General features: G+C 39.8%; 1 protein-coding gene across 1 annotated transcript; it reads right to left on the bottom strand.

The window, feature by feature from the left end:
• Nucleotides 1–79: 79 nt before the first annotated feature.
• cdh15 (cadherin 15, type 1, M-cadherin (myotubule)) lies at nt 80–20,700 on the bottom strand. Its single transcript, XM_026166278.2, has 14 exons — nt 20,418–20,700; nt 11,747–11,914; nt 10,388–10,543; nt 9,703–9,847; nt 9,299–9,480; nt 9,096–9,224; nt 8,803–8,985; nt 4,118–4,362; nt 3,881–4,017; nt 3,528–3,758; nt 3,203–3,442; nt 2,678–2,826; nt 2,334–2,528; nt 80–938 (listed from the first exon to the last, which is right to left on the bottom strand). The coding sequence occupies exons 1-14, from the start codon at nt 20,466–20,468 to the stop codon at nt 738–740; spliced, it is 2,412 nt and encodes an 803-aa protein (XP_026022063.1). The 5' UTR covers nt 20,469–20,700; the 3' UTR covers nt 80–737.
• Between the last annotated feature and the right edge of the window lie 1,122 nt (nt 20,701–21,822).

Below are 21,822 nucleotides of genomic sequence, written 5' to 3'. Positions count from 1 at the left end.
TGTGGAACATCTAATATTAATGGTATGTATTGATGATGATAATGATAATAATAATAATGATGATAATAATGACAAGAAACACAGTAAAAAGGTTCTGGTTTATTCATTAGACACGGGTAGAATCGTGCATATATGTAAAAAAAATCTTCACTTCCAAAAAGAGTAATTACAGAATATTTTATGGTTCAGTATGTTTGTTGACATGGCTTCCAAAAAGATTAACAGATGCTGGAATGAAGGATCAGTCACCAAAAAAGGCAAATTTAATATGCAAGAAAATTAGTCTTATAAAATAATCATGTATACAAAAACAAGAACATATTTAAAATCTCAGGCTTGTATGAGTCATTACTGAGCCATCCAAGAATGAGAGCAAACAACGCCAGACATGAACGCACATTTTAACACATTTTTTGCCCTGTAGCATGCACACCTCGTTTCCTCGTGACTGATCCTTTCAACTCAAATTTCTCACTGTCTCACTTTCTTTTCCTGAGCTAACCACAAAACTTAGCAGTGAGCCCTTTTGTCAGTGTGTCCACTAAAACACGAGGCACATTAGATCTAAGGCCTGTGCTTTTACAGCATTCGTTTTACCTGGACACACTTTAAATCTTGCTCTGGACATTTCAAATGTGCCCAGAAAGAAAAAAACAAACAAACCTCCAAAGGCATGATCTGTGTCCTGAACTGCTTGTCAATCACACAGGCATCCTTTCTGTGGCATACTGTTCACCCTAACGCGGGTCATACATGTTGGCAAGTTTCTTAAAGCGTGGTCCCCAGTCATTAAGGTAGTCGTAATCCTGATCTCCATCAGAGCTACCCGAAGCAATAGAGCTGAGGCTTCCTGCAAGAGAGCCATCTCCTTCATAGTCATATATGAGGGCGGTGTCGTATGGAGGCACATTTGGATCATGGTCAGCAGCTTCCAGGCCCTGAGGAAAGAAAATGTTTCTTAGCTGATTAGGTTAAATAAAAAAAGGCTATGGGAATGCTGTTTAACCTGTAAATGGGAGATGTATATAGCTGGGCATCATCTGCATAGAAGTGCAGTGTTTTCTAATAATAGTGCCTAAACGTAAAATATAAATAGTATTGGTGCTATTACAGAACCCTGTGTGACAAAGACTTCCCCTTTACGTGCTCAAATTGGAATCTATTAGATGGATACAGCTCAAACCACTGCAGGACATTTCATTTAATACCAACAGTGTGTTCTAATCTCTGCTGTAAATGATCGTGTCAACAGTGTAAAATGATGCACTGAGGTCTAATGAAACAAGCACAGAAATGGGGCCAATGTCAGAGTCCATAAGATCATTTGTCACCTTCAGTAGCGATGCACTGTAAATCCTGGTTTAAACTCTTTAAATAAACCATTCCTCTGCAGATGATCATGTAGTCGTTTTACAACTACGCTTTCAAGAATGTTTGAAATAGCAGCATAGTTGGAGATTAGTTGGTTTATAATCAGCTACTATAGTTAGGCCAAGTAAAGGCTTTTTAAGTAGTGGTTTATTTACAGACACTTTAAAGCCTGCAGATTTCAATTCAGTTTTATGTATATAGCACCAATTGAGTACGACAGTTACCTCAAGACACTTTATATTGTTTGACCCTACAATAATAGACAAAACCCCCAACAATCAGACGACCCCCTATAAGCAAGCCCTTGGCAATTAGTGACAAAAAAGTAAGACGTCCTAGCTAACCCTGTCAAACCTCTCGAATTTGTTGTTTTCTCTTTCAGATGAGCAGCAATATCCAGTGTCTGCATTGTGTTGGCACATGACAGTGAAGAAAACAATAAAGAAGGAAGCACTTAAAATTTCATTACAGCACTTTCAGACAGATATCTGCTGTACTGAAATTGTTTTTCCAGTGTAATCCATTAGTGTAAAATTAAATGTTATTAAGAAATGGTCAGACAATAAAGGGTTTTGGGGGAAAAGCATTAGCCTTAAGCAGAGATGAGAAGCAGGAACACTCTCAAAGAAAAAAACATAACTATAAAGTAGATAATAATCATCTACTTTAAACTTGAAACTTACTTTAAAACTCATGAAATTCACCCTTGAGTGTATGAGTCTTTCTGTGCTATGGGAATGCCTTTATGATTACACATGTAAACATAAGAAAACACAATCCAGATTTAGTTGTGCTGTGTTTGGTTGTCGTTTAGAATACCTGTTAGTAACTTCATTAGTAAGAGTTTTGAAATCTAATGATGCATGTTTTATTTTATGTAGATTTGGATTGAGTTTTTGCTTCAAGAGCAAGTTTTTCTTTTATTTATTGTGTTAAATAAATAAATGGTAGGAGCCTCTCACGTCATTAATGTAGTCCTCGATGTCAGTAGGATCTGCAGGAGGCCTCCGTGGGTAGGTGGGCGATGGAAGGTTATGTGGGGCGTCCTTTCTAAGGGGCTGCTTCCCTCGAGGAGGAATTCCAGACCCTGGGTAAAAGGACCCCGGGGTGGGGGGTGCATCATGGGGATTCCACAGCAGGTCAATATTAAAGGCGTTCTGCATTGTGAGAGAAAGAAGTCAGACACACTCAAACCATCAGTTACAATGAAATATTATTAACATTCAATTACATTACAAAGAGTAAGACTGTCTTCTGTACACGTGCCACTGTTTACATGGTCTCCCAACCTGTGTTTTAGCCTTACCTCATCCTCCTCGCCTCCACCTTGCTCATCATAGTTGAAGACATTGTCACGTATGTCGTCTTCAGATTCCCCGATGAGCAGTCCTGTTCCTTTCTTGATGTGGTGGCGTCTTCCACAGGCGGTCACAGCAACAGCCAGGAGGAGAAGCACTGCAAAAATGAATGTATTAATGTTTATCTGATTATTCATTATCGGTGTTTTTTGTATCTACTTTTTTTCTTACATTTTGCTTCAAACATAAATGGTCAGTTAACTAATCTAATTATTGCAGCTTTATTTTGTTAATGCATGCTGGGATTTGGATACATGTTTTGCCTGTTATTCTCATGGCTGGATCATGTCTTTGCGATTATGTGTGCACTAAACTGCATGCAAAGCAAGTCACTTATTGCAGGTTTTAACCTATTGTGGCAAACTTTTTCACTAAAGCAGCAATATGGATATGGATTATTTTGCACGAATAACCCATCCATCTTGCTAAATCTTTTTGCTTTAAACATTAATTGAAAGGCTGAAATTACTTACACAGCAGGAGTGCAGTGCTCGCCGCAATGATAATGAGTGCGATGAAGTTGATTCCCACACTGGAGCCTAAGATTGCCCCTGCCTCAGACTTGCAGTCTCTGAAGGAGTCACAGAGACAAACAGTGACATTGACCTGAGCCTCAGCACTCAGAGCTGGGCTGCCGGAGTCCGATACCTGCACCATGACAGCATAGTCTCTGAACTCCAGGTCTACAAGCGGCTGAAGCATGGCATGAGTATCTAAAAAAAAAAGAAAATGAGAGGAAATAATTTTTGCAAGCTCCTAAGTGAACGACCATTAATTCTGCTTCTTGTTGCTCTTTACCATTTACTTGAGTGATGGTCCAGTTGGCTGACAGATCGTCAGGTATTTGAAAGAGGAAGGGTGCAGCTTGCGGAGGAAGGTCTTCATCTACAGCAGTCAGAAGCAAACCTTTACGTGACCTGCTGCCGCCTCTGCATACAAAGCCAGTCAGGGGGAAAACCTGAGGAGGGAAGTCATTCGTCTCTTTGAGTGTAATCGCCACTGTAGCAGTGGCTGAAACACCACCAGCATCTATGCAAGAAAAGATAAATACACAATGTGTAAATCAATAGCAAAACAACAAAATGAATCAGCTTTGAATGTACATTGATTTTTTTTTATGCTAAAAGTCTAGAATGAGTAGACGTGCTGACCTATAACCTTCACAGCAGCAGTGTAGATACTGTTTTTCACATGTGGAGATCTCATGTTAAACTTCCTCTTTGCTGTAATGTCTCCTGTATCTCTGTTGATGTCCAGCCAACTCTCAGGATCTCTGCTAATCTCATACCTATCATACAGACAGCAGAGGAAATTACCCCGTGGTCGCATATTTATTTATTTATTTTAGGAAATAGGAAAACATCTCTTGTTTCACTGCCATATCATACCTCAGATCAGAATTATCAGGGTCAAAGGCAATATTGTTTTTCAGTAATGTGCCAGGTTTCACAGACTCGAGGACCTCAATCTGTATGGGCTCCTCTCTGAAACGTGGGGCTTCATTCTCATTCACAACGATGACCGTAACTGTGGCAGAGCTCAAAGTCAGCCTGGAAGCCTTGCTGCTCGGAGGATTAAGATTTTCCACGCTCAAAAGAAGGCGGTATTCGCTCTGCGCTTCATAATCCAGGGGCTGCAATACAGAACAGGAGAGACTTAAAGTATAAATGAACTAAAACAACAAATTCAGTCATCTCATGTAATCTGAAACAGGATTTAACATCTGATTGGAAACACAGGCCTATATTTACAAAGTATGTTTTTTAAGAAAAATGAAAAACACACACAAATGTACGTGAATGTAGCAAATTCAAATTAAAACTCATATGTGGAAAATTAATATGAATTTTTCCTTTAATTTGTCAGAAGGTTCAGCAAATATATTAAATTTTCTGGAAATTATTTCATGATTCAGGCTTTAAAGCAGGGGTGTCAACATAAGGCCCGGGGGCCAGAATCAGTCTGGCAACACTCCAGTCTGACCCACTGAAAGGCTTCAGAAAATGTGGAGGAATGCATAGATTTTCAATTTTTTCCCCTGTAGACCTCTCCATCACCATTCATAGCATAGGAAAGTAAACTAAAAGATAAACAATTAAATGACGGAAAAGTTCCTGTTTTAAACCATCAACTGGAACATTTGTCTGGGCAATGAACTATCAGAATTTTTAGCATAATTTCCCACATTTATCATGTAGAAAAACAGAGGCTTATTGATAAAACTGTTCTTCTTTTCTTCATGTTAAGACTTCTCAGGGACTAAATGTGTACCTAAATGTCTTTACACTTATACAGAGTAGAGTTTGACTTCTCTGGCCCACTTCAGATCGAGTCTAAATGTAAAATTACATCTCTGCTTTAAAGTGGATCTGAGCACAATGTAGTTTGAATACAATCCACTAGATGGTGGTGTTTGATAGAGTATGACGGTCTCAATGGCCATGTAGATTTAAAGGGTGATGTCAGTTGTTTATGTCAGTATTTTTGAGCATGCGATTTACATTACCTGGAGCAATGCAAATAGATCTCTACAATCCAGAATTGATTTATGGTTAATATCTTCTCCATGTTTACATTTTGTTTCAGAATCTTCTCATGATTTTGCTCCATTAACTGATCACAAATTGATCACAATTCACTTAGTTGGCAATAAACAAAGTCAAAGTAAACGACGTGGTTTTTGGAAGCTAAATAATAATTTATTGAATGATGATACATTTTGTAGTATAGTGGAAAAAACGGCAGATCAGATATTCGGGGATACCAATATGAATCACACACTAAAATGGGAATTTTTCAAATTCAAGGTAACGGAAGCGGCAATAAGGCGAAGCAAAGAAATTAAAAAAAGACATGACACTAAAGAAATCAGTATTATGAATGAATTAAACATATTAATGAAGAAAGATGCTCTATCAGATGATGAAGAAATTAAATTGAAAAGACTAAAGGAATAAATAGATAATGCATATATTAACATGGCTAAAGGGGCTTTTATAAGGTCCAAAGCAAAATGGCTAGAACTAGGTGAAAGAAATTCTAGTTACTTTTTTGCTCTTGAGAAACGAAACCAAAGAAGAAACAATATATCTGCTCTTAAGATTGATAATAGCATAACCACTACTTATTTAGATATCTCAAAACATGTTGGTTCATTCTACAAAGATATATACAAATCAAATTGTAATATCAATGATTGTGATAGATTTATCGAGTCAGTTAAAAATTTTGCACCAACTATCTCAGAAATAAAATCTGAAATTTCAGAGGCAATTCGATCAATGAAAAAGGGCAAATTTCCAGGTAATGATGGTTTGTCAGTGGAATTTTATTTACAGTTCTGGGATATCATTGTTGATCCTTTATTAGAATTATTTAAGGAATGCCTTGATGGAAAAGAAATGTCCACAAGCATGAAACAGGGTATTATAACTTTAATTCCTAAACCTGATAAAGATCTTCTTGTTATAGAAAATTGGAGACCTATCACTCTTTTGAACATAGATTATAAGATTATCTCATTGGTCTATGCCAAAAAATTAAAGAAAAATCTTGATGAGATCATAGCTGAAACGCAAACCGGATTTATGACCAACCGCCATATCAGTTCAAACATAAGGCTTATTTTTGACCTATTAGACTACTCTGACAATATAGATGATGATTCCCTTATTGTGTTTCTTGATTTTTATAAAGCTTTCGATACGGTAGAACATTATTTCTTATTTAAAGCACTCAAAACCTTTGGTTTTGGTCCAAACTTTGTGTCAACTATCGAAATGTTTTATAAAAATATTGACAGTTGTGTTATACTATATCCAAATACTACTAAAAGATTTCCAGTCATGAGATCTGTTCGCCAGGGTTGCCCAATTTCACTCTTTTTATTTTTGATTGCGGCTGAACCACTTTCATTACACATTTTAAATATCCCAGTCATTAAAGGTTTATCTATTTTTGGTAAAGAAATCAGAGTGACCCAACTAGCAGACGACACCGTTTTATTCTTAAAAAACAAAGATCAGATTGAAAATGCTATTTCATTAATAAATGATTTCTCAATTGCCTCTGGTTTAAAACTAAATAAATCTAAATGTGAAATTTTAAGTTTGTACCAATCAAATGTCAAATCCTTATACAATATTCCTGTCAAAAACTGTGTTAGATACCTTGGTATTCATGTCTGTAAGAATGACACAGAGCGTCAACAACTCAACTTTTCTCCCAGGATGGAAAAAACTAAAACTATACTGAACTTATGGCTCCAGAGAGACCTATCAATTTTTGGTAGAATCCTTTTGACTTAAGCTGAAGGTGTTTCCAGATTTGTGTATCCAGCCCTTTCCCTTAATGTGTATGATTCCACATGTAAAAATGTTAATAACTTATTTGTTAACTTTGTATGGAAGAATAAGCACCATCATCTAAAACAATCGTTGCTTTGTGGACCTAAAGATAAAGGTGGTTTTGACCTTCTGGACTTCATGGATCTGAACTATACATTTAAGGTGAAATGGGTAAAAGAATGCTTAAAATCTCCTGGATCATTATGGCATTTCATTCCACATAACATTTTTAGAAATGTTGGAGGTTTACACTTCCTATTGTCTTGTAATTACAGTATATCAAAGTTACCAGTTAAAATGTCTGCATTTTATCAACAGGCATTGTTGGCTTGGAAATTATGTTATTCACATAACTTTTCTCCACATAGATCTATTATCTGGAATAATGAATGTATTACTAAGAGGAACAAATCACTATATTTGCAGAATTGGATTGATAAAAATATAATATATTTAAAAGACTTATTTGACTCTGAAGGCCAGCTACTTAGTTACAATGACTTTATTACAGAAAAAACATTCCCTATCAAATTTAAAGATTTTAGCTCTGTAATAAAGTCCGTTCCCAGCGGACTGACTGAGTTGATGAAAAGCTACAAAAAACAGAACACACCACATGCATCCGTTAACAGTCTTTATATAAATGGTATTGATTTCTTAAGCAAGAAATGCACCAATAAACATATTAGAGAATGTTTGTATAATGCGAAGAAAATAACTCCAAGAGGGAAGTTTTTTTGGAATGCTAGTTTTGATAATATCAACTGGGATAAAGCGTGGCTTGTTCCTTTTAGATTTTGTATTACAAACAAAGTTAGAGAATTACATTTGAAAATATTACATAACATATATTCATCCAACACGTATGTTTCAAGATTCTGTGACATTGATAGAAAATGTACCTTTTGTAAAACTGAACTTGAAAGTGTTACTCATTTGTTTTATGGCTGTTCATATAGTGCTACATTTTGGAGAGAGCTTGAAAATTATATACTGTGCAAGACAACATACGAACTCAAAATTGAAGGGAAGAACATTATCACTTATTTTGAAACTAAAGGGGAAAAAAATGTGCCATTGTCAATCTTAATATCTTATTAGGGAAATTCCATATACATAAATGTCAATTTCAAGACTCAACCCCATCATTTAATTTGTTTTTGATTGAAATTGAATATTACTTAAACTCTCTTAAATTAACTTCCAATAAAAAAGGTTTATCATTGATTGAAATTCATTCAGAAATGTTTAACGAATGAGCTGTCACAACTTTCAAGTACAAAGTTGTTATGAAGTCTGTCACATCCCCCCCCCCTTTTTTTTCTTTTCTTTTTTTCTCCTTTACTTATTTATCCTTCTTATTTCATTGTACTGTATATTGTTACTCTTATTTGCCTTGTATGTCTACTGTACAAACTGAACTGGAATGACTGACTGTTCGCTTTATAATTTCAATAAAGTTTGAAAAAAAAAAGCATGCGATTTACAACAATCCTGGACACCAGAAAGATCTTCTTGTCTTGTCATGTCATTTTTTTCTATTATTGCTATTTTTCTATTCTATTACAGCTATTGCTGTATAAATTATTAATGATTAAATTATCAAATTTATGTAAGTCCCCAACTTTTACCTGTTTAATAATGTTCAATATTTAATAAAGAACCACATTGTTGTCCCTGTTTCTGTGAATGCTTTGGAAACATTCCCTCCCCCTCCCCGGCTTTACCTTCACCACTGTGAGGACCCCCTGGTTGGTGATGGGATCAGTATGGACAGCAAAGTTTCCTCTGTAGTCATTTGAAATGAAGTATCTGGCCTTCCAGTTTTTCGTTCCAGTATCGTCTCTGTCTGTCACATTCACTCGTCCGAGCTCGTAGTCGTTCCTGTTCTCCACCGCTGTCATGTTGTACTACACGCGCCACAAACAGAAAAGAAATCACCGATCGTGATAACAAATTGAAGTGACAGGTTAGATCCTAAAATTACGGAAAGTATTTTCCTGAGACTTCTGAGACTTACTGAGTCAGGGCTGAACTGCGGTGCGTGGTTGTTGATGTCAGAAACATGTATGATTGCCACACCTTCACTTGTTAGTCCCATGCCCCCCATATCAGCCACCTGTAGTTTTAACCTGAATTCTTTCACCACCTACGGGACGCAATACAGCACGTTAGTGAAATAAAAGCATTATGATGCTCTGCAAAAGCCCTCCTCCTGTTTACCTCTCTGTCCAGGCCTACATCTCTTGTGTAGATGGCACCTGTCTTGTTGTTGATGCCAAACATGATCTTGGTAATGGCGTTGGGAGGAATGCTCTCCTGGTCAATGATGGAGTAGCTCAGAACAGCGTTTTCTGTCATTGGGTCGTCTACATCTGTGGCTGTCACTGTCATTACCGATGTGCCTGTCGTGAATGATTGAGAGCTCAGGTCAGCGGGACAGATCTCATAAAGTCCCTCAAAAGATCCATCAGAGTGGATCACGGATGTGTGGCGTTGGTGCTGAGACTGCAGGACTTCATTGAGAAAATGTCCAACGTTACAAAACGCCGTGCCTTTAAAATGGACTATTAGGTGAAAAAAATAGTTTGCTTGTTATTATCTAAATGGGTCATATATGTGTGTACCTGGGACTGAGAACTCAGAGACAGTGCCCACAAACGGGCTGTGAGGGAAGACAGGTCTATTGTCATTCTGATCCAGCACTAATATCTCTATGGTGGTCGGATTCTCCAGTCGCTCTCCACTGGGGGACAACGCGAAGGCTTTAAGCTACACACACACACACACACAATACAAATACAACAGAAAATGTGTTAGAATCAAATATCACTGTGCTTGCCACAAACATCCAACTATGGAAGCATGATCGGCAGAGCTAAGTTGAAAATTGAACTTGAATTGAACTTATTTTCTCAGAAGTTTTAAATTTTGACTTATACATGGTTGTTTTTTTTTCCAGTGGCAGAAACAATCTTCCATATCCAGCAATCCCCTCAAGGATTCTTTAGACTTTTACATTATCTGAACACAACATGTGTTGGCAGAAAGAAAAGAGCAGGATGTTTGGGTCAGGGTTACATCACAAGTCATATGATCTCAAACATTCAGAAGTCCTTCCCGAGATGCTCATAAAGATCCCTGGAAAGCTGACCTCTGGCTTTGCTTTGTTTTGCTTTTTCCTGTCTGCTTTAAGGCAGAAACATGCTCTGGAACACACGGGAGCTCTTAAACAGCACGTTGTAGCTTGTGTAAGTTAGCACTTCTGGCGACCTGTGCTTTAAAACTTAACTCCCATAAACGCAGTCTTACCGTGAAGTTGCTGTACTTCTCTCTGTCCAGTGGCTGCTTGCTCCTGATCACCCCTGTCTTGTCATCAATCTCAAACAGGTTCTTGGGCTCCTGGTCAACCCCCTGTCCCTCTAACTTGTAGATTACCTCACCGGTGAAGATTTTGTCAGATTTGATCTGGACAGAAAGATTAGAGAAAGCTGATGATCATCAAAAACTTCAAATGAGTCACTTTGTGGACAATTAGGGCTGTGAGACTAATCAATACAACAAGTTTGTATTTTTTTTATGTAATAATTTTTCTATAAAATGGCTATTTCTCAGTGTAAGGTATGATTTGTACATTTAGGTCATGGGAAGTCTGCAACAACGGCTCTATGTTGTGTGTAATATGTTTGAATGAAATTTACAGTCAGTGTTGTTCAATATTAAAGAAATCAACTTAATAGGATTCAGTCCTCACTAATTAACACAATTAGCGTGGACTTAGTCTTTAGAAGGAAGTCACCAAACTCTTTATTTACTGCACCTGCAAAAGTTAGCACCTTGTTGGGAAATCTGTACAAAGCCTATGAGTGTGCAGTGCCCCTCAGTTTCTCAGATGTCATTATGCCTGGTTTCAAAACAATAAGCAAATGTCTTCATGAATGAAGCTTATATATAAATTCAGTCAAGAAGCTCTGTATTCCCTCATCTGCATTGCATTGCTGGATGTGGTGGGGGCTCCTAGTCTCTTTTTTACTCCCCCCCTGCTTTTCCCACGGTGTCGTCATCACCCTGGCCCAATCATTTTCTTGTCTGCCTTTTGCAAGCCAGTCAGCCTCAGTCCCATGTGCTTTAAACCTCACTCTCATCCGTGCAACCCCCATCCTCCCCCAATCCACCGCTTCCGTGCCAGATAGAGATTCTCGTTCAAATCTCCACCTGCTTCGCCTCTGCTAACACCAGTGTCTGGACTCTGGAGGGTTCTGGTCTACTTCCTAACACGGCACTGCTTTGCTATGTTCACTTCTGATCATCAAAAAGTTTATTACTCAGACTTTATATTTCAATAAATCACAAATCATGTTCAGTTCTTCAAATGCTCTCTCCTTATTGAACTGGACTTTACCACCCAATGCGTGATGCCACCATGGTTACTACCTGGATGTTTTATATTCAGTGTATAATTAGTAAAAATAGATTTTTATATGGAATATGGATTTATATTTATTAATGACCATGCCAAATAGGCCTGTAACAAAAACCTGAAAAGCGGTCCGGTGCTTGATTTTGCATGAAAACCACAGACCTGGCGACCCATGAGAGAAGATGAAGAAGAAAAAGAAGAAGACGAATGCAGTGATGAATCGATGTGAAAAGTTTTAATTTGGCATTTACCTGGACAAGGTCTTCAGGAATCTGCTTGCTATTCTCTGACACTCTGATTGGAGGAATGATCCAGTCCCTCTTTACTCTGATCAGCCCTTTGCCTCTACTTCTCCATGGGTGAAGGACCTGAGGATGCAACTCTTCCTCACTATGGTGAGGTTCTGCAGAGCTCCACACCTGGAGGAGGGAAAAAAAATTACAGCATGAAACTCACTGGAAAATGAAGTTAGACATTAACCACACACACACACACACACACACACACACACACACACACACACACACACACACACACACACACACACACACACACACACACACACACACTGCTTCCTACTACTGAGCTGTAATGGAGTTATAATGTGCAGCAGTCAGATCACATGTAAGTCACCTTCATGGAATACACACATTATATCATTACATTTGCAGCTGTTTAAATCAATGTTGAGAGTCTTCCTCAGAGCTCTAACGCTCCCTGTGGCCTGATGGAATGGCAGCGTAGAGCCGAGGCCATCTGTGATGTGGAGTTTGTGGGATTGTCTGGGGGCTGAAGGGGAGCAGGGCCGCAGATTCAGGTTACACCCACTAACATGTCATCATCCTTTGATCTGGGTGCAAATTCATCTCAGGACGAGGAAACAAAAACAGTCCTGCTCATTTCACAGGCTCTCCTTCAGCACATTGCTCGTCCTGATTGTGTACGCCCCAAAACACCCACACACACATTACATGCGAGCAGCCCACTCACACAACAGCTGTCGACTATGGATTTAGATCCTGTGCTTTCCCACCCGCATTCCTGCTCACACTCACAAATTCCCCTTTATGCTCAGCTCTGCACCTGACTGGGAGTTTGGGGTCACCTTACGGATCTGTTCGGCTGTAGGAATTCCACAGACACGCTCATATACATGATTTCCCCCCCACTCATATATGCACACACATAGAGACTGACATACATGCATGTGCAGAGACCAAACACCCACCCCCGCATAAGCTTATTTACACATTTCCGTAAGTTGCTTCCTGCTTCTCTTTGGGATTTGACTGTTCTCAGGATTACTCCTCATATGTTTAAGAGCTCAGAGGCTCGACCCACAAGACCAGAAATAAAGGCAGATCTATCAGCTATGCAAAAGGCTTTCTCATATATCTCTCTTTGCATTTACACACATGCAGTACATGTCTAACTATTAATTGTTAACCTATTTCATGAAAGTTTTATAGGGTGCGTAAATATGCTGAGTAATGGATAAAGAAAATTGTGAATATTTTTTAAACGGGCTGTGAGCCCATCCTGTCTCTAGGGTGAGTGATCTGCTATACTGATCCTCTGGTATGCTGCTGGGACAGTGAATGGAGGAATGGCAGCCACTGCTGGCATCTGCAGGTCGAGTCAGAGGGCAGGCTAATCTTAGACCGTTCTATATTCCCAGCGCCTGGATACCTATTTAACTTTTTGTAGCCATCAACATCTACACACTGGCAAAGATGTTTACATTCAGATTCCAGCAGTGCGTGTCACCCACACCAAATCGCTTTGATAGTTATCTCCTTTCATACTAAAGACTTCCGATATATGAACTCACAAACTTCTACAGGCATAGCACACATACTGCATTGTTGGTTAATCTTAAAATCAACAACAGCTGCATCACAGTTGCTCCCCTCCTCTCCAAATACAGAACTTTCTAATTTTGTCTGAATTGGTCACATTTAAGAATGCACACACGGCCAGCTGCAGTGAAGTCAGTAACAATGCAAGTTCATGCAACTGAAAAACTTTGCAGAGCTCATCTCGTCTGCTTTATTTAAAAGACTGAAAACAGGTTTGTTGGACAAAGAAACGATTTTTGTAGCTTTTCCTCTGTCAGGAACCTGCTTACTTTTCTCTAACACTCCACTATGGTGGTGGTCTGCGTGCAAACCCAGTATATTTTAAATAAAGCAAGAAATATGTGATTGAAGTGGAGACTTCCAGCTTTGATTCAAGGGGTTTAAATTTATTCATCAACCATCCACTTTCTTCCGCTTAAATGCAAAAACTGAAGAGAATGCACTCTCAGGAAGAGCATGCAAACGGCACAAAGAAAAGCCTTGACCAGATGAATGAACTTAGTAACTGTGTAGGAGAGGGTTATCAAAGATAAGGCCTAAGGGCCAAAATTGTCCTGCCAAAGACTCCAATCTGGCCTGCTGGATGGTAGTGGAAAATGTGAAGGAGGACTTTTAACTGTACTTTTAACAAGTTTTACAACTTTTCCAGCTGATAAAAATCTTCTCCATGGCCTTTTACACTAAACCAAAGTAATTAAGGTAAACTTTTTAGTTACTTAAATACCTATAGTATTAGAAGTACAGTTAGTATGTTAGTTAAGCTTCTTGACTGACAGAAAGGGGCGTGTCAGTGGGCCGACCCACTGAAGATCTAAGTTGGCTGTAGGTGGCCCATGATGTAAATGAGTAGGACTTACAGCCATTTTAATACCGTATCTTCCATTTCTCTATCAGAGGCTTGAAATTTTTAAATATGAGGCCCATAGATGAGATGTGTAAGTAACGCATGTCATAGGCTAAAAAAAAAACCCCCAACAACAACAAAAAACCCCCAAAAACAAATCTATAGAAAAAGCGACTGATTCATTCTTTTAAAAAAATGAATGCACTCAGAAGCTCAGCAACACAAAAACGCCGGACAAATCAGAGAAGACAGTTAAAGTGGATGATGATGGGGTTATTTCCATGGTGAAGAAAACACCATCACAACATCAGCAACAAGAGGTTTTCAAACATGAACCCCTGATAACAAATCGACATTTAACTTTTTCTTTCTTTGTTTCTCTTTTTAAACACTCTGAATCACTGACTTGTCCCATTGCTTCAACTTAAGATGAGGCTGTGTTTTGGAAGACAGTGTCTCCATCAGCACTGTTAAAATGCTTTTACCAGACCGAAATGCGGCAGCACCAAAGTGTCGTGTTACCAATTAGACCGGCGAGTGCCTCTCCTGACAGGCTGAGCGACGACACCACACACAGATTAACTGTTTTTAGAGGCTTTTCCCAGATACTTTTACAGTTTGGCCTTTCACCTCGGACCCTCACAGGACCACGGACGCCTCGTTTGGGGACGACGTGCCTTCACAGCAAGAACCATTAAGCACTCTAAGGAGTCTTTAACAGGTTCGAGAAAGTTTGACTCTAACTCACTGATGCCGGCTTCGGAGAAAAAAGCATACCATCACACTGTGAAGAGTACTGAAATACTGTGAAGCAAGAGATGGATATGTGTTATGTTGCATGTGGTAAGTTCCACTGGGGGAAAATCTATTAGGTTTTCTGTTGCACATAATGTTTTCTAAGTGATGTAATTTGCAGTAAAAACGAACTTTCTTAAATTACTTTAATACTTACTTAGTATTAAAAGAAAAGATACGCAGACACATATCTGTTCCATCCAAACACAATGTCAGGCATGCATACCAGCAATTCATCATGAGGCGATTACTGTAAAACTACTGCCACTATTGTCAACCCTGCAAATGCACTCAATCTGAGACATTCCGTCACAGAGCCCTCTGAGCTGTCCACCTTCCAAGTACTGTTACTGTTACAAATGCATTATTTGTTGGACATGAACCACTGTTACAAAAAAGGCAATGGAAATGTATGCCACAGGTTGCAAAACAATGTTTTTTCACACATTAAGGGAGTCATCTGAAATATTCTGTAAAGTAGAGACACAAGTTACAAGGTGTAAAATAGTGAAGGATAACAGGGAGAGATTAAAAGCAAAAGTAAGGCTTTGTAGTATTTAAAATGACATTATATTGATGAAGTCTTGTCCCTGACAATTCACCATGTCTGTAGTGAAGTCAGCACCTCTGTTTATCCTTGCACCAAATCTCTATCAGCCTGAGTATCTTCTTTCTGCATGCATTTGTGTAACAGTCGCACAAATAGCTCAAGAAAACACTGAGTGTTTGAGAAGCCATGCCTGCAGCATACCAGGGAGTCCCCCCGGCTGCAGGCTAGAGGTCACACAGGTGTCCCTCAGGTCACTTCTGTTACCGGACCTCAAGCACAGACTCTCGACCGCTCAGCCACCAGCAGTACTGATCCCACAGCTCCACTCTTTGCTAAGTCATGATTGCCTGACATGGGCATATATACCCTATTTATGGTGGCACAACAAGTGTGCCTCCCCCTTAGAACAGATGTCTGAGCTTTAGGAATGCAATGCAAGGCTGTAAAATTCAGCTAAAAGTAGATTTGTTAGGGGCAAAAATAAGCATGGAGTTACTAAATAATAAAATTAAACAACGTGATCTGTGAAGTGTTGGGTTATATTAAAGTGGCCAGTACAATTATTGTACTGGCCACTTTACAATCATCCACACAGAACTTCACACTCAGACTGCAGGCTTACTTGTGGTTCCTAAGATAAAAGTAGAATAGGAGGCAGCGCTTTCAGCCGTGGACCCAGCTCCCAGGTTGGATTCAGGAGATTCAGGAAACAGACACCCTCTCTACTTTTAAGATTAGACTTAAAACTTTCCACTCTGATAAAGCTTATAGTTAAGGCTCGATCAGATGACCAAGAATCCTCCCTGAGTTATGCTGCATCAGGTCCAGGCTGCTAGGAACCACTCTGCATTTAATCATTAGTTATTAATAATCTCAGGCTCGACCACAGCATGTCTTTGTCCCGTGATCCTCCTCTCATCCCCAAAAAATCATGGCAGATGGCTGCCCCTCCCTGAGCCTGGTTCTGCAGGAGGTTATTCCTGTTAAAAGGGAGTTTTTCCTTCCCACTGTTGCCAATCCTTGCTCATAGGGGGTTGCGTGATCACAGTCTTTACCTTTAATATAAAGCACCTTGAGGCCTTTAGTAAAGAAAATGCATTGTACAAATCCTATTAACTGGAATATATAAAACAACAAAAACAGTCTATTCATCCTCAAGACCTCTTAGACTCATTGGAGGTGGAAGCATCACTGTAAGCTTATACTGTTGGGAAATATGTGATTAAAACCTACTTAGTGGAAATTTAAAGTTTCCAGGAATAAAAAAACATTATGCAAGATAAAAGTCTTGGGCTTGAATTATTCACAATATAACAGCCACTAAATTCAGGAACATCAAAACAAGGAAACTCAAAGTAATAATTCTCATGAAAAAGAAGTTATGACAGTATTTAACAAACTACTCAGCAGTTTTCAAGAAATGCTGCATGCGTCCAAGTCATTTGGATGTCCTTTTAACATCTCTGTATGTGTTAATTTACGATTTCACCAGGGATACAAACGGTCCATGGTAGAAACCCATCATAGCACTGCTGCTGAGTTATTCTTGAGGGTGCGTGAGTATATGTATGACCTCTAAATTACCAACTGTCACCACACGGCTTTCCACGTCTCAGTCTGTAAGAAAGAGGCAACACAAAGAAAAGGAAATTGACTTTACTGCTTAGCTGAATCTTTTTTTTATGAAATTGAAGTTGTATTTTGTACCCTTTGCTCTTTCTGAAACTCTAGCTAGCGCAAACAGCCTGCAGGTATCCACACCCAGCAGGACCTGTGATTCAGACCCTCTGACTGATTGTTTCCGATGAGTGAGACCTCAGCGCCAGCTGGCCAGCCGCTCCACACTCTTGATTTGTACCCGATTTCATGGTCCAGATGCGACGCACTCCTCTTTCCGCAAGGGGGGATTACAGAGCGGGACAAATGGCATCACATATGCATCTGGGAACAGCTGTGGCTGTTGCCCTCTCTTCGCCACAGCGTACCCAAAGCAGGCACCAACACTCGAGTTCAAACAGCTTACTGAAAAATTAAAACACAACTGAAAGCTATCAGGTGACACTAGTGAAAGCCTTTGGAGTGGCCTGACAACCGCTGATGGTTCAATTAATTTTACTCTGATTATTTATGTAGCAGAGACCTTGACAAATTTCTTTCACTTGTGAAGTGTACACAGAAGAGAAACAATGCCCAAAATGTTTGTGCATTTGCCCAGCGTGTCCATCTGTAACGTCTTAGGACCGCTGGCTGGGATTACTTTGAACACATTTCTTTTTCATTCAGATTGAAGATTTGGGGTAAGTTGTTTATATGCTATGTGTGTTAATTCGGTCTGTTGTATACATTTATTGCTAAAATAGAACCGTTTGGCATGAGCAAAAATAATGAATACAAGATGCATTTGTCCTCCTTCCTTCCTTTTATTTTACACCTTTGACTCATTCATCCTAGAAGATGGATGTCTGTTCAGCTCAATCGCTGCTGTAAGATTTGTATTAAAAGATTTTGTATTAAAAACAAGCTGTCTCCGGAAAACTGCCTAAACTTTGAAGCAGGTATTTGTGGAAAGGGCAGAAGTGTGTGTCCAATTACACATTTGCATTTTTACAGCCCTTTTTATAGGTTTTATGCACAGACAGGCAGACATACTCAGGGAGAACGCAGCTAAAGAGTAATCAGTTTGATTTGTTTACGTACTTCTCTTCTGATTGGTTTATGGAACGGTTTACTCCACACATGGGCTTTGCATCAGTTTCATCTTGTTTGCTTTGGTTGAAGGGTTCATGCGGTACATTTCTATTGTGTTTGGGCATTTAAACCAATCTCAATCAAAAATCAGTCATTACAGCAGTGCAGAAGAATAATATACTTAGAGTTTCTAGACTCCAAGCTCATCGCTCCCCAAAAGTATGATACAAATACAAATTAGGGATTGATGAGGAAACAACTCCCTAGAGTTTTGAAGTGGATGCTGGGCTGGTGTAGAGGTCTACACAGGAAGCGGCAGCCAGAACAGAAATCTGTATCTTAAACGTTTTACTGAACTGGATTGGTGACATGAGGAGATTGTGACACGTATGAAGGCTTTGGTCCAGCGTTGGAAGCTGCATGGCAAACCACAACATATATCAAATCCGAAATAAGGCAACAGGTATTTGGGAAGTTCTCATATGTGAACAACAATTGCTTACGTTGTAATTGGACCAATACTTATATAGCACCTTTCTACTTAACTCAAAGGAAATTCTACCAAAAGTCGAATTCACTCACTCACACAGTACAGTCCAAAGTCATGAGGTTAGGGCTACTGGTCATTCTAAATTGGCCATTGGTGCGAATGTGTCTCTGTGTTAGCCCTGCGTCATACTGGCAACCAGTCCAGGGTGTACCCTGCCTCTGGGCTATGGTAGATAGGACAGGCTCCAGCCCCCCCGTGACCATGGTAAGGATAAGCTGAAGACCATGAAAGAATGATTTTAGCATTGGACACCGACCACTGTATCTACCATAAATCTGCTGCTCCATGTGTGCTAATAGACAGTTTTCAGAAGAGCCATAAATGATTGCTTTTTTTTTAGGTTATATTGTATTATATGGATGTTTTACTCTCACTCTGGGACTTGTAACACCTCCAGCGTTTGAAGGAGCAATGTGATCCCCTATCACCCTCTACACTCAGAGCCTAAGCAGCTGTCTGATATCAGACCTGAGGACTGGGATCCTGAACTGTAAAGGTCACTTCAGTGTTTACTGAGCTTTCAAATCATTTACAGGATTATTTATGTGCATATGAAGAGTTATAAATAAAATGGTTACTGATGTCCTGTGACAAAATAGCTTCCTCTGTAGCCGGTGTCAGTGATTTATCACACGCGTGACCAAAAGAGACAATGTATATTATCTCATTATTATTAGTTACCGAATACCCAAATGATCCGAGCAGCAGATCAGAGAAACCGGCGGAAAACATGCGAACCGTTCATTTTGATAGCTTTATAGGATCAGCCACATTTATAGTGAATTATAAAACATCATGGCAAGACTTCCCTCACGAAACCTGGGCTGCATTACTACTCCAAACAGAGAAGAGGACTGATGGTGGTTGGAAGGGCTGTGGGCAATAAGTCAGTTTACATTGTCCTCCATTATAGATTTCATAATGGTGTCTGCTGACAGGGGCTACTAATGATGCCATGAGCCCTCTGTACACATCTGGAGTCTCCTGTTCCTCAAAACACTCCATCATCCTCCTCAGACTTGGATGTAATGTTTATATCAGGCCCGATCTCTGATTGCAGAGCCGGTGAATGGTGCGTCTATTGATGAAAATGAGTTACTGCTTGGCCAAGGACACGTTTCAGGTAAAAACATAAACTGTATATTTAAAGAGCAGAGCAGCTAAAGGTCGTCCTCTAAACAAGAGCACGAGCAGGAAGCAGAGAGGTTCTTGGAAGCTGGCCCAGTGTAGATCCGTACAGATTCACATGGTCACAGCCAGTCTGATACATGCGTTCAGTTACTTCTCGCTGATATTTTTATAGCATGCAGAAAGTGGAGCACATGTACTCCCTCCAATAGCTCAGGCACCTGTGCACTGAGTTTAATATTCACCTCTCAGCATCTGCTACAAAACTGCTATAAGTCAGTGCGACCAGTTTGGATGTTTTAAAAACTGGCTGCCTTTTTAATCAACTACACACACACACACACACACACACACACACACACGCACGCACGCACGCACGCACGCACGCACGCACGCACGCACGCACGCACGCACACACACACACACGTAGCCTAAAGCTCCAATAAATCATGAAAGTTTGTTCATCTCAGTCAACAGGTGGTATGAGGAGACAAAGATTTTTTCTTACCCGACAAACCAACGTAGCGAGCGCGCACACCATCAACATCCGGACCGCCATCCTCAATTCCTACACTCAGAAACTCAGCACAGACAGATCTCTGATGACTGAAAAATCTGAGGGTCCACACAAAGAACCGGGCTGCTGAGCGGCTCCCCTGAACAAAACAGGCCTGACTCTCCAACCCTGAAACCCGTCCCTCTCTTCCCTTCTCTCCAGCCGCTCTCAGACTGTCTCTCTCTCCCCCTTTTCCTCTCACAGCATCTGTCTCTCACAGCTCCACCCTGTCCATAGCTGGGGTATGTCTCACAGTCATGGAGTTAGAATTTCAGAAGCAGGCCTCCCATGTATCCCAGCACATGTGCTGTCACTCACAAGTCCAGTGAGAGAGAGAGGGGGAGAGGGAGAGAGAGCCAGGGCAGCTGTTAGCGGTGCAGACAGACACTGTGTCTTCACCAGTGAATGAGTTTTAAACACTTCAGAGACACAAAGCAAAAGAAGTGAATGAAAGAAAGACCAGACGGGATGTAAAACAATTAAAAATGCATTATTAGTTCTGTTGCATTAAACTGCAGAACTAATCGCTATGTTGATTCTTTTTAAGCTGATTTCTCCTCTAAAAGTCTTTTTAGTGATTACAGCTTGGAAAAGAGTGAGTCTATAGGAGAGAGAAAGTTGAACCATTTCCAGTTAATCGATCTAATGTAATACCTGCAAATCCACACCTCAATTTTATAAAGCAAGGGTGTCAAACATAAGGCTCGGGGGCCAGAATCAGCATGCCAAAGACTCCAATCTGGCCCACTGGAAGGTTTTGGAAAACGTGAAGGAGGGCTGAGATTTTTAACTATAGCTTTTCCTACTGATGAAGACCTCCTCCACTGCCATTCACGCAACACCAGTGTAATTAAGCAATAGATAAACAATTAAATGGCAAATGTTTTTCCATGAACTACCATAGAAATGTCTCCACAGTAAAAAACAAACAAACAAATAAATAAATCTATTAAAAAAACAATTTTATAATTAAAATAACCGAGGCACACTGTTAAAAGTGCACTCCTTTTTCTTATGCTCAGATATTTCAGGGATTAAATGAGACCTTAAGCTTCTTTACACTGACAGGATAGAGGAGTTTCATTAGTCTTGCACACTTCAGGTCAAAGTGGGCCGGATGTGGCCCACAGTGTAAAATAAAACCGCTATAAAGGGCAAGTGAAAAGATGACTTTAGTGGAAGATTTCTTCAGAATGTAAAAAGTGTTGTCATATGTGTGCAGTGATATAGCATCTGGAAAAACTGTGATGGACACTGCGGAGCTATGACAGCACCAGCGCTGCGTGCGGGCAGACCGCACCTTAATGAGCTCATGAGGAGGCATTACATGGATGATGATGCCGTAAAGATTTCAGGC

This window comes from Astatotilapia calliptera, chromosome 1 (assembly GCF_964374335.1).
Source record: "Astatotilapia calliptera chromosome 1, fAstCal68.1, whole genome shotgun sequence".
Classification (NCBI taxonomy): Eukaryota; Metazoa; Chordata; class Actinopteri; order Cichliformes; family Cichlidae; genus Astatotilapia; species Astatotilapia calliptera.
The sequence above is the reverse complement of the archived record's forward strand: the minus strand, read 5'-3'. Positions and strand labels throughout refer to the sequence as shown.